General features: G+C 40.7%; 2 protein-coding genes across 2 annotated transcripts; both read right to left on the bottom strand.

Moving 5' to 3' along the window:
• Nucleotides 1-4,357: 4,357 nt before the first annotated feature.
• On the bottom strand, nucleotides 4,358-5,092 carry LOC108370006 (uncharacterized). Its single transcript, XM_017625238.1, has one exon. It carries the CDS (start codon nucleotides 5,090-5,092, stop codon nucleotides 4,358-4,360), a length of 735 nt encoding a protein of 244 aa, XP_017480727.1.
• A 2,729-nt stretch (nucleotides 5,093-7,821) lies between these two features.
• Nucleotides 7,822-11,446, bottom strand: LOC108370005 (uncharacterized). Its single transcript, XM_017625237.1, has 2 exons — nucleotides 10,142-11,446; nucleotides 7,822-8,034 (listed from the first exon to the last, which is right to left on the bottom strand). Exons 1-2 carry the CDS (start codon nucleotides 11,444-11,446, stop codon nucleotides 7,900-7,902), a joined length of 1,440 nt encoding a protein of 479 aa, XP_017480726.1. The 3' UTR covers nucleotides 7,822-7,899.
• Between the last annotated feature and the right edge of the window lie 317 nt (nucleotides 11,447-11,763).

Here is an 11,763-nt window from a genome sequence, read left to right as displayed (position 1 = left end):
TTTTTTGTTGTTTGGTAAGCCCTAGCTTCCTCATACTTACACTTCATTATACTAAAATTGAATGGGCTAAAAAACTGCAAACTCAACTTTTTTCTAGAGAGCGTAAATAGAAAGTGAATTATTTTAATGAAATTTTGCAGAATTTTCTTAAATTTTGCAAAAGGTTTGGAACTCTGATTTTTGGGGATTTTGTTGTAGAATTGACCATATTTTTATAAAAAATTACCGAAAACTAAAATATTTCGAAAATGGTTGCCCGTATTGTGAAAAATTCGTTGTACCTAAGCAGCGTTGCCATTTTAGCCGTTTTCCGGCTAGATTTAGCCGGTTTTGATAGCAACTAGCCGGAGAAAATTCGATCTAGCCGGCAGCCGATTTGTTAGCCGGTTTGTAAAAAAAAGTTAGCCGTTTTTAGCCGATTTTACTATTTGCCTAATTTTCAGGTGCAAAAAGTAAACAAGTTGTTCGAAAGCAATAATGCAGACCCAATGAAGATTTTTAATGAACTCAATGTTTTACTTTCGCATCTATGCTCCCTAGTGGTTATTAGCGCGGACACATTTGATCCTATATGCTCCCCGTTGGAACCATACCTTGCTCCATTTCCTCAGTTTTATCACAGTTTTGAAGAGTATTTAAAAACAAAAGTAAGCACAAACGCTTTTGACCACGAAGCCGAGAAAATAATTCGAGAAAATGGTCGCTATTTTATTATCACTTTAATAAAGGAATTACGCCAACGCCTCCCTACAAATATTGCCACACTAAAAAAATTGACTTTTTTCGGTTGGAAATGCATTAAGAGTAATTAAACCAAAAGTATTTGTTCAACTACAGCAACAAAAACACAAATATAATGCCGACGAAATAACATCCATAGAGATGCAATGGCAACGGTTAACGTTACATACCTGGAGTAATTTAGACTCAACTGTAAAATTTTGGGCCGAAGTTTATCAATTTCGAAATGCCCTAGGAGAAAACCCTTTTGCTGACCTTTGCAACCTAGTTTTTAGTTTTCTTGTTTTGCCTATAAGTAATGCAGAAGTAGAGCGAATATTTAGTTCAATGAATATAATAAAAACTAAGCAAAGAAATCCAATGTGCGTTAAAACGTTAAACGCTATTTTATATATAAGATACGGTTTAAAACGTGAAGAAAAATGCTGCCATAATTTTACTGTAGATGACGATCTCTTAAAATTAATGAATTCAGGTGATATATACAATAGTGATTCATTTGATGATGAGGAATATACACTCGATATAAATTAATGGTGTTAACTAGTCTTTCGTTTCTTGCGATTTATTTAAATAAAGCATGTGGATTTTCACTAAAACATTTTAGCCGTTTTTTGCCAGAGTCTATGTGAAATTTCACTAAAACATTTTAGCCGTTTTTAGCCGCTTTTTTTTGCCAATCTAGCCGGTCGGCCCAAAAAGTTCTGGCAACACTGTACCTAAGTTTTATTGACTGACTGTATTAAGGTAGCTGTGCTGGATTGCATAAAAAAAAATTAATTTGTCTTTTCTTAAAAAAAAAGTAGCTCTGGTGGCTTGCATTTTTAAATAAATTTAGTGAGAAAGTGGTAATTATTCTGACACTTTTTTTAATGCCTTTTTTTCTGATCTTGGCCTTTGTTTATGGAATCACTAAGTATAATGATTATTAAGCAACTCAACTATACCAGCGTGATTACCGGCGTATCCTTTTGAGAGGTAGCCGCACCCTTATAAAAGCAATAAGACCCAAACTTTTCAAGTCAGAATTACAGTAGGTTGCGTCTGTATGGCCTTTTCAATTTTATAAATTATCATTACTTTTAAGTGGAAAAATAAAACTCAAAATTAATGATAATCTCTGCGCGAAAAAATAAAAATCATAAAATAATCATTATTTGTAATGATTACCTTCCCTGCTTTTAAAATTTAAAATAAATAAAAATAAAGCTTCGCTAGCGTATACATCTTCTGCCCTCATCTGAAGCTTTTTACCACCTGCTAATCAACTGTTGCCTTCGTTTTCTTACAAACAAGCAGGAAAAACACCTCATATGGATTCAGCCGGTAAGCGAAAAGCACAAACTTCACTCAAAGATTCGCCCGCTTCAAAAAATTTGTGCCTTGAGAGTAACGGTTCACTCGCTGATTCCGTACTCGCAGCTCTGAAATCAACGGAAAACAAAATTCAGCTGATGGAAGAGAGGATTCAAGAGCGGTGTTAAATCGTTAAGCGTTTTTAACGACCTTATATCACGTGGTATGCAAGGATGCTCCCAATAATTTTAGATTAATAAAAAGGAAATGCGCAACACAAAAATGCGGTTAAGTGACAAATTTTATTAGCGTTTTCCTCGTGTAGGAATTGACAAGTCGAAATGAAAAACGAACGAACAAGCAAAGCAAAAAGAATAAACAATCAGCAGTAAGTCATCGGTGCTGCCAGATTACCAACATCCTCCGCCCGTTGAATGCTTCAGCCTTCAACCACATTATCTGAAATCGGCAGGAGGCATAGTTTCGTCAGCGCCCTTTTGTAGGTTCCCTGGGCGGTTTTTAAAAGCGCGACTCGAACAACACCGTCGCCACCAGGGATCGTTTCCAAGACTCTCGCCAAGGGCCACTTCAATGGGGGTTGATTTTCGTCCTTAATTAGGACCATAGCCCCAACGCGCAGATTCGGTGGGGAGCCATTCCACTTATGCCGATGCTGAAGGAGAGTCAAGTACTCCGTCTGCCATTTCTTCCAAAATTGCTGCTGCATGTAGCACACTCTCTGCCATCGATTAAGGCGACCAATGTTTAAAGTAGTAACGTCGGGTTCTGCGATAGAAGTAAACTGTTCACCAATCAGGAAATGGGCTGGAGTCAGCACTTCGAGATCATCAGCATTTTCTGAAATGGGACATAATGGACGTGAATTTATGACTGCAGAAATTTGGCATATCAGGGTTCGAAATTCCTCAAAGTTTAATGTGGAGGAGCCAACGACGCGTTTTAAGTGAAATTTCGTTAGTTTAATCGAGGCCTCCCAAAGGCCCCCAAAGTGCGGAGAGCGCGCAGGAATAAATTTCCGATCAATACCATTGTTCAAACAGTGATCGTGTATTTCTTTCATACGAGAGGCGTTTAGAAAAATGGCCTTTAGTTCCTTTAACTCGTTTTTTGCACCGAGAAAGTTGGTCGCGTTGTCCGACCATATAGTTTGAAGGCTTTCACGCGTATAAACGAATCTTTTCAAGGCAGCTAGAAACGATTTTGTGGACAAATCTTTGACCAACTCCAGATGGATGGCCTTGGTTGTAAAGCATATAAACAGGCTAACGTAGCATTTTATTGGAGGGCGGTTTCGCACTTCAGATTGATAATGGAACGGCCCGCAGAAGTCCACTCCCGTAGTTAAAAATGTCACACCCGGGTGCACCCTTTCTGATGGTAAACTTCCCATAATGTGCTTCATCAATTTAGGCTTGGCACAAAAACAGCGGATGCATTTATCAACCACACGCGAAACGATTTTTCTGCCCCCAATGGGCCAATATTGCAACCGTATAGATGCCAGTAATGATTGGGGCCCCGCGTGGAGCATTTGCTGATGAAAATGGTTGATTATTAAATCCGTTACCGGATGTCGTTTGGGTAAAATGATGGGGTGTTTCACCTCAAACCCCAATGTGGAGTGCTGCAGCCTGCCGCCAACTCGAATCAACCCATGCTGATCGATAAATGGATTTAGTGATCAAATGTCCGATGAAACTTCCACTTCCTTTCCGGCATCCAAAAGCCGATACCCCTTGTGTAGGCTTGCTCTCTGCATCATGCGAAGAATTAGAAAGTTTCCCTGCTGGATTTCCTTTGTGTTTAGTGGTCCAGAATATTTGGTACCGACAGGCCTCGAAAATCGATAGACGTACGCATAAACTCGTTGTAGCCTCTTAAACGTGTGAAGAAACTTGCAGCTAAGTGTGAGATCTACGCTTACCACCGAGACCAGCGCACGTTTTCGTCGCTCCGGCAAGTCTCGCAGCATAGTGGGACGAGCTGGCCATTTGTGATGGGCTTCACGAAGAAAGTCCGGGCCGTGCTTCCAAAGAGGCAAATTCAGTAGCTCTCTAGGGCTTGTTCCCCTTGACAGAATATCCGCGGGATTAACCTCTGAGGGAATGTGGCGCCAACTCATGCCCTTAGTCAGAGTTTGGATGTTGCTGATTCGATTTGACACAAAATTATTAAAGTTGGATGGTTCATCACGTAACCATGACAGAACTATGGTCGAATCGGACCAACAACAAAATTCACCTTTCAAAATATTTTGTTTCGAGTTGTTGGATACTACCTCGGCTAACAGAAAGGCTGCTCAAAGCTCGAGTTTTGGTATAGTCAGCGTCTTTAGTGGTGCAACGCGGGACTTGGAGCAAAGAAGATTTGTGCGGACGGTTCCATCTTTCCCAGCACGCACGTATACGCACACGTCATATGCTAACAAACTTGCATCGCAGAATGCATGCACTTCTAAGCTAGAGCCAGGGATCAAAACATATATATCAAAACTGAAACGATCAACCAGGGTGTACTCTTCACATATTTCCTTCCAAGTATAATGTAATGATTGTGGAAGGCCTTCGTCCCAATGTAATTTTTCCTTCCAAAGCTGTTGCATGAAGATTTTGGCCTTCGTTATGATGGGCCCGATTAAACCGAGGGGATCATATAGTCGGGCAATGGTGGCTAAAATTGCGCGCTTGGTCAATTTCGATTGTGGCACGAGTGGCGAAAAGGAAAATATGAAGATGTCGGAGTCGGGCTCCCAGACTAGACCAAGGGTTTTTGTGACGTTAGTACCATCATGAAACTGTAATAGATTCTCCCTGTCCTCGGCTGCAACGTCAGCAAGCACACGACGTTCGCTCGAACACCACTTTCGCAATTTAAAATTCCCCTTGGCTAGTAACTCCCTTGTTTGGTGGAGAATTTCACGAGCCTCGCCTATTGAATTGGCGCCAGAAATCATGTCATCCACATAAAAATCTCGGCAGATGACCTTAGCACCGATTGGATACGCATGCCCTTCATCAACGGCCAACTGCCTCATTGCACGGATGGCGAGAAACGATGCAGGCTTCGTACCATAAGTGATGGTATCTAGCTTGTAAACCCTGATGTCTTCACTTGGATTATCCCGCCACAATATACACTGGAGAAAGCTGACTTCATATGCCATCCTAACACAGCGGTACATTTTGAATATGTCGCTAGTAATATCAAATTTAAATGAACGAAATTGCAAAAGAGTGTCAATAAGTGTACGCTGTATAGTAGGGCCTGCCATTAGTAGGTCGTTGAGCGAATAACCCCTCGTCGTTGATGCAGAACCATCAAACACTACCCGTAGCTTTGTCGTTGTACTATGAGCCTTTAAAACGCAATGGTGCGGCAAAAAATTTACAGAAAATCGACTTGGTGAAGGTCATGCGACATATGCTGAAGGTCATGATACTCCTTCATGAACGACGAGTATTGTTGTTTTATTTCCGGTTTATGTTGAAGCTTTCACTCTAAGTTTTTAAAACGGTGAAGTGCCTGTTGATAGGAGTCGCCTAACTGCTTAGCTGATGTCTTTTACCGTTTCTACATCGATTGCGGATGATGGCCTTAGCACCCTTCACGTACCTTCGCCAGAAACAATCCAGCCGAGCTTTGTTTTTTGCAAAAGCGGTAACTGCTCGCTTAGCCGAATTTGACCCACACACAGTAACTTAAAAAACAAACTTGCTCCAATGAGAACTTCTACACGTTGCGACTCAAAAAATAGAGGGTCTGCTAAGCATACGTTTGATGGGATTTTCCACTCAATGTTATTCAAGGAACGAAGTGGCTGAGCGTCTGTGACAGAAGGGGTGACTACTGCCGACAACTGTGTTTGATATTCACCGATGCGCGAATGCATCTCTAGATCAACCATATGATCGGGGACAAAATCAATTTGGCCTATGCCTGAAATTGATGTTGTTGATTTGACTTTCTTCAATTGAAGCTGATTAGCTAAGCGATTGGTGACGAAATTCAGTTGCGAGGCGGAGTCAAGCAACGCTCGACACAGAACGAGTGATCCAGAGCGATTTTTGATAAGTATGATCGCAGTGGCTAAAAGGACGAAATTATGGCCAGGTTCTGCAGTCCCAAGCTTGGAACTAATTAGCGATGTGGGCCCTGGGGGAGGTTGATGCGATAAGAGTGAGCTGGTTTCAATACCAGCAGTCGAAAACAAAGATGATGTAGCTGTATTTGCTGGCAATGTAACAAGATGCGATGACGTATGTGTGACTTGATCTGAGTGTGACAGGAATTCTCTGCAAGAGAGTATGGTGTTTTGCTGAACAATATCTGCAACAGCCAGACTTGCAGTGCTTTAGTGAATTACCTTTTCGTAAGCAATTTAGGCACAGTTGAAGTCGTTTTGCCTCTTTATACCGCATAAGGGGGGTAAAACCAAGAAATGTCTCACACTGGAAAACCGTGTGCTGATGGCTACAAATTAGGCAATTAGTTGTGGCAGATGAAACGAACACCTTGCGGTTACTGCCTAAAGATGAATTTTTGCTCACCTGTTTGTTTGGNAATGTCTCACACTGGAAAACCGTGTGCTGATGGTTACAAATTAGGCAATTAGTTGTGGCAGATGAAACGAACACCTTGCGGTTACTGCCTAAAGATGAATTTTTGCTCACCTGTTTGTTTGGTATTTTAGTTACCAGGGCATGAATCACGTAACTTTAAAACGATAGTCGTTCAAACGATACTGACAAAACGACCTCGTAAAAAGACTGATTTATGCATTTGTGTTGCTGTTACGTGTTACTATTACTGTTACGTGAAGCAAAACTGGAATCGAGTTGACGATATCGTGCAAACGATCAAACAATTTTTGATTTTTATGAAGCAACACAATCTCAACACGATATCGTTCAGACGATTGTCGTCATACGCGATTCATGCCCAGAGCGTCCTCCACCCTCTCCAGCCGCTGACAGCGTCGTTCTAGAAAGTTTGACATAGCGTTTCAGGTTGGTATTTCGTTGTTAGGAGTTTCCTCCTCTCATTTCGTTCTAGAAGCAGTATCCAACTTCTGGCACACCATGTGGATTAACACCCCATCCGCAATTTGCTCCTTAGTTCCCAACGTTGCCAATGCTCGTAGATGTGCGTTTAGCTTGTCACTCAGCCCACGCAAGCTTGCCACTGAACCGGCAACGATGTTGTCCAGCTGAAAAATGGCTCTCACATGTGTCTGAAAATTTAGACGTTTATTTTCAAAACGATTTTTTAGCAACTCAAGCGCCTTATCGTAATTTTGGTCACAAATTTCTAGGGACCGTAATAAAACGCACGCCTTTTCTATTCCGTTCAGCTTGGTGGTTTATTCAGAAGTAAGTAAAATGTGTACAAAGAGTAAAAGTGTATGTATGTATTTAAAGAATGACAGATAAAAAAGAATGAACGTTGATGCAATATTGCCAGATTGCAACACTCCTCCTCAACGTGAATGCTTCCTCTGTTGAACTCACAAGATATTCATGTTGGTTGTAAATTTCTTATGCTTGATTCCCGGGAGATTCTTTGTGAATATGTCAGCTGTCATTTCATCCGTCGGACAATATGATAAAGTAATCATTTTGTCGTTAACCAACTCTCGTATATGGTGATAACGCACATCGATATGCTTTGTTCGGTTGTGGTATACAGGATTAGTCGCTAGCTTTTGAGCGCCTTGGTTGTCGATGTGTAAAATAATTGGTTGATCTTTCGAGAAGCCTATTTCATTCAGCAGGCGCTGCAAATAAACTGCTTCTTTAGCCGCGTTCGATGCCGCTATATATTCGGCTTCTGTGCTGCTTAAGGCTATTGTTGTTTGCTTCCTTGACTCCCACGATATGGCGCATATTCCGTAAAAGAACACGAAACCTGTATAAGATTTGCGGTCATGAGGATCACTTCCCCAATCCGCATCGACGAAGCCTTCGATACAGCTGCCACCTGCACGATATAAAAGTTTAAAATCTAAAGTTGCTTTCAAATATCTCAATATATGTTTAGCAGCGGTCATATGTTCAATGTGTGGATTTTTGTTTCTCTGTGATAATTTTGAGACAGAGTGTAGTATGTCAGGCCTTGTTGTTAAACCTAAGTGCATAAGCGCACCTATCAACGATTGATATTGCTTAGCGTCTGCCTTATTGCAATCATCATCGCACATGGTTTGATAGCCTGCTTCTAAGGGTACTGCTTTAGTTTTGCATTTATCCATACTATATAACTTCAACATATCTTTGACGTATTGTTTGTGACTTAGCGCGATTTCACCTAATTCGCCGCTTCTTTCAATTTCTATACCTAGGAAGTGTTGGATCACATCTTTATCAACTACTTCGAATCTTTCAGCAATGAGCTCTTTTATTTTCAACAGCAAAGGTTTGCTCTTACAAGCAATAAGCATGTCATCCACGTACACTCCAATAAGAATCAATTCGTTTTCAAAATTCATATGATACAAACATGGTTCGTTGTCGCAGGCTTTAAAACCAATTTCTTTTAATACGCCATCTAGCTTAAAATTCCACTGCCTGCCGGACTGTTTCAGGCCATAAATAGCTTTTTGTAATTTTAAGACCTTTTGTGGTTGTTTCTCATCGACAAACTGTTCCGGTTGTACCATATATATTTTATCTTGTAGGTCACCGTTCAAGTATGCAGTACTGACATCAAGTTGATGTAAATGCATTCTTTCTTCTACAGCAATAGCTAAAATCATACGAATTGTACTATAGCGAACAACAGGGGAGAACGTTTCTCTGTAATCAATACCAAATTTCTGTTCGCACCCTTTAGCCACGAGCCGTGCCTTGTATCGCTCGATATCGCCGTCTTTATTTCGCTTCAATGTAAATACCCATCTATTTTTAATAGCATTTTTACCTGGAGGCAAGTCCACATACACCCACGTTTTGTTCTTTTTCAATGCTGCAAATTCTTCTTTCATTGCGTTATGCCATAAATCACGATTCGTACCCGATAGCGCTTCATTAACACTTGATGGTATTTCATCGTTTACCATACCGTTTATTAAATTATATTGTTTTTTAGGTCGTCCAGGCAAACCAGTTCGTAATAACTTCGGTCTACCTCTACCCGCTTTAAGAGTTTTCTCTTCAACTTTATTTTCTATATCAGACTCGCCTGAACTTGCCCCGTCAGCACTGTCATACACGGAGCTATCGCTATCGCTTTCTGTTTCTATTTTTTCAGCTGTCGAACCTACATTTGTGTTTTTCTTCTCCTCCTCGACAAAGAATTGTAGCAAATCAATTGTATCGCTTTCGCCGCAGTCGTTGTTGTACCCCAAAACGCTCTCATTAAATATCACATCTCTTTTTATTACTATTTTGTTAGAATCTTTATCGTACAAACGATATGCTTTGCTCTCTAAAGAGTATCCTACCATAATATACGGTTTGCCTTTAGCATCGAACTTACCATGTGGTGTCTTATTTAACCCTACTGCGACTGAACCAAACGTTTTTAAATGCCTGACCGCAGGTTTTCTATTAAACCAAACTTCATAGGGTGTTTCGTTTTTCAAACATTTTGTTGGGCACCTGTTTCTTAAGTATGCTGCTGTTGATATAGCTTCCGCCCATAAGTTTTGCTGAACTTTGCTATGAATGATCATGCACCTTGCCATCTCGACGAGCGTACGATTAGCCCTCTCTGCCACACCATTCTGTTGGGGTGTATGAGGCACTGTCAATTCGTGGTGTATACCATGCTGTATCAAAAATTTATCAAATTCGTTATTAATGTATTCCCTGCCGTTATCGCTCCTTAGCGCCTTAATTTTGCAACCTGTCTGACGCTCTACATAAGCCTTGAACATTTTAAATTTATCCAAAACCTCGCTTTTTGCCTTTAAAAAATAAACATGTATAAATCTTGATTTGTCATCAATTAGGGTTAAGAAATAACGAGCACCACCCACGGATTTTATGTTTATTGGGCCACACACATCGGAATGGATCAACTCTAATAACATCTCAGATCTTCGTTCAGATTGCTTTGGGAAAGGTAACGTGTGTATTTTACTCACCATACAAGTGTTACAACCAAGTGCTTCATCGCTTCGACCAGACAATTGCATACCACGAACCATATCATTTCTTTGCAATTGAGACAAACTTTGGTAGTTGAGATGACCGTACCGATTGTGCCAAATTTGGTTGCTGTTCAATGCGCACAATCTCTCTTCCTTCAATTCCACCACATACAAGTTGTGCCTTTTCGCCGCTGTTAGAACAAGCTCACCGTACTTGTCGGTTATATGCGCATGCCCGCTTTCGAATTTTATCGACATACCATGTTCTACTGCTTTACTGATGGAAATGAAGTTTGCCTTCAACTCAGGCGAGTACAACACATTCTCCAAGCGAAGTGTTCGTTGTTTTGTTTTTAATAATACATCGCCTCTGCCTAATGCTGTAATTGCTGTATTTGATGCTAGCCAAATTTTTTCATGACATTCTTCATACTGTACGAACATCGATCTCTTATTACACATGTGCGATGTTGCACCGCTGTCCATGTACCAACAGGTGTCGTCGAATTTGCTCTGCATGTTTGTCATTGCAATGACATTCATTGCAGTTTCTCTGGAATTGCGTTTTTCTTTTTCTTTGCATTTGTTCGCGAAATGCCCTCTTTTTCCACATGCAAAGCATTTGAATTTAGATTTATTTTGCGTCTTCTTGTCGTGTTGCTCAAACTGCGGTTTCTTGTAAGTTTTTTCGGCCGCTATAAATGCTTGCTGTGTACTAACCTCTGCCGGTTCGTTCTGCCGCTTGCGCCGCTCGCCCTCCTCTATAAGCTTTATCTTTAATGCGCTGAAACAAGGTAAACTATCTCGGGTTTCCATAGCTATGACAAAGTTATCAAATGATTTGGGTAAGCTAGATAAAAGGATTATACTTAGCAAATCATCCTGGATATTTATTCCAGTCTCCGAGAGTTTGTCTGCGATCTCAGTAAATGCGTTGATGAATTCTTGTGGATTTTCTTCATCCTGCATACGCTTGCTTAAGAGTTGCTTGTATAAAGACACCTTTTGTATCGGCCCTTGCGGCTTGTACACCTCTTTTAATTTCAGCCACGCTTCTGCCGACGACTTGCAGTTTTTAATATAGTTTAGTTGGTTCAATTTTACGCTGAGTATGATAGTAGCTAACGCCTTTTCGTCACTTACTGTCCACAACGCCAGCTCATCCGCATTTGTAGGCTTAACTTCGGTCACTACTTTCCAAAGGCCACCGTGGATAAGTACACTTCGCATTTGCACTGTCCACGTCTCATAATTCGACACATCGAGTTTTTCTATGGCATATAGTGATGAAGTAGCCATTCTGGATTACTTTTATGATACTTGATGACTTCAAAATCGCATGGAAACTTCTGGTCCCATAACCTAATAAAACGCACGCCTTTTCTATTCCGTTCAGCTTGGTGGTTTATTCAGAAGTAAGTAAAATGTGTACAAAGAGTAAAAGTGTATGTATGTATTTAAAGAATGACAGATAATAAAGAATGAACGTTGATGCAATATTGCCAGATTGCAACAGACCGTATGGTGTCTAAAGCAGCATCACGCAGGCTGGAGCGAATGTGCTGAAACTTCTCAATTCTGGTTAAGTCAGCATCCTGGTGGACCACCGTCTTGAA

This window comes from Rhagoletis zephyria, unplaced genomic scaffold (genome assembly GCF_001687245.7).
Source record: "Rhagoletis zephyria isolate East Lansing unplaced genomic scaffold, Rhagoletis_zephyria_1.1 Rzeph_scaffold_03963, whole genome shotgun sequence".
NCBI lineage: Eukaryota > Metazoa > Arthropoda > Insecta > Diptera > Tephritidae > Rhagoletis > Rhagoletis zephyria.
This window is presented reverse-complemented; position numbering and strand designations above follow the sequence as displayed.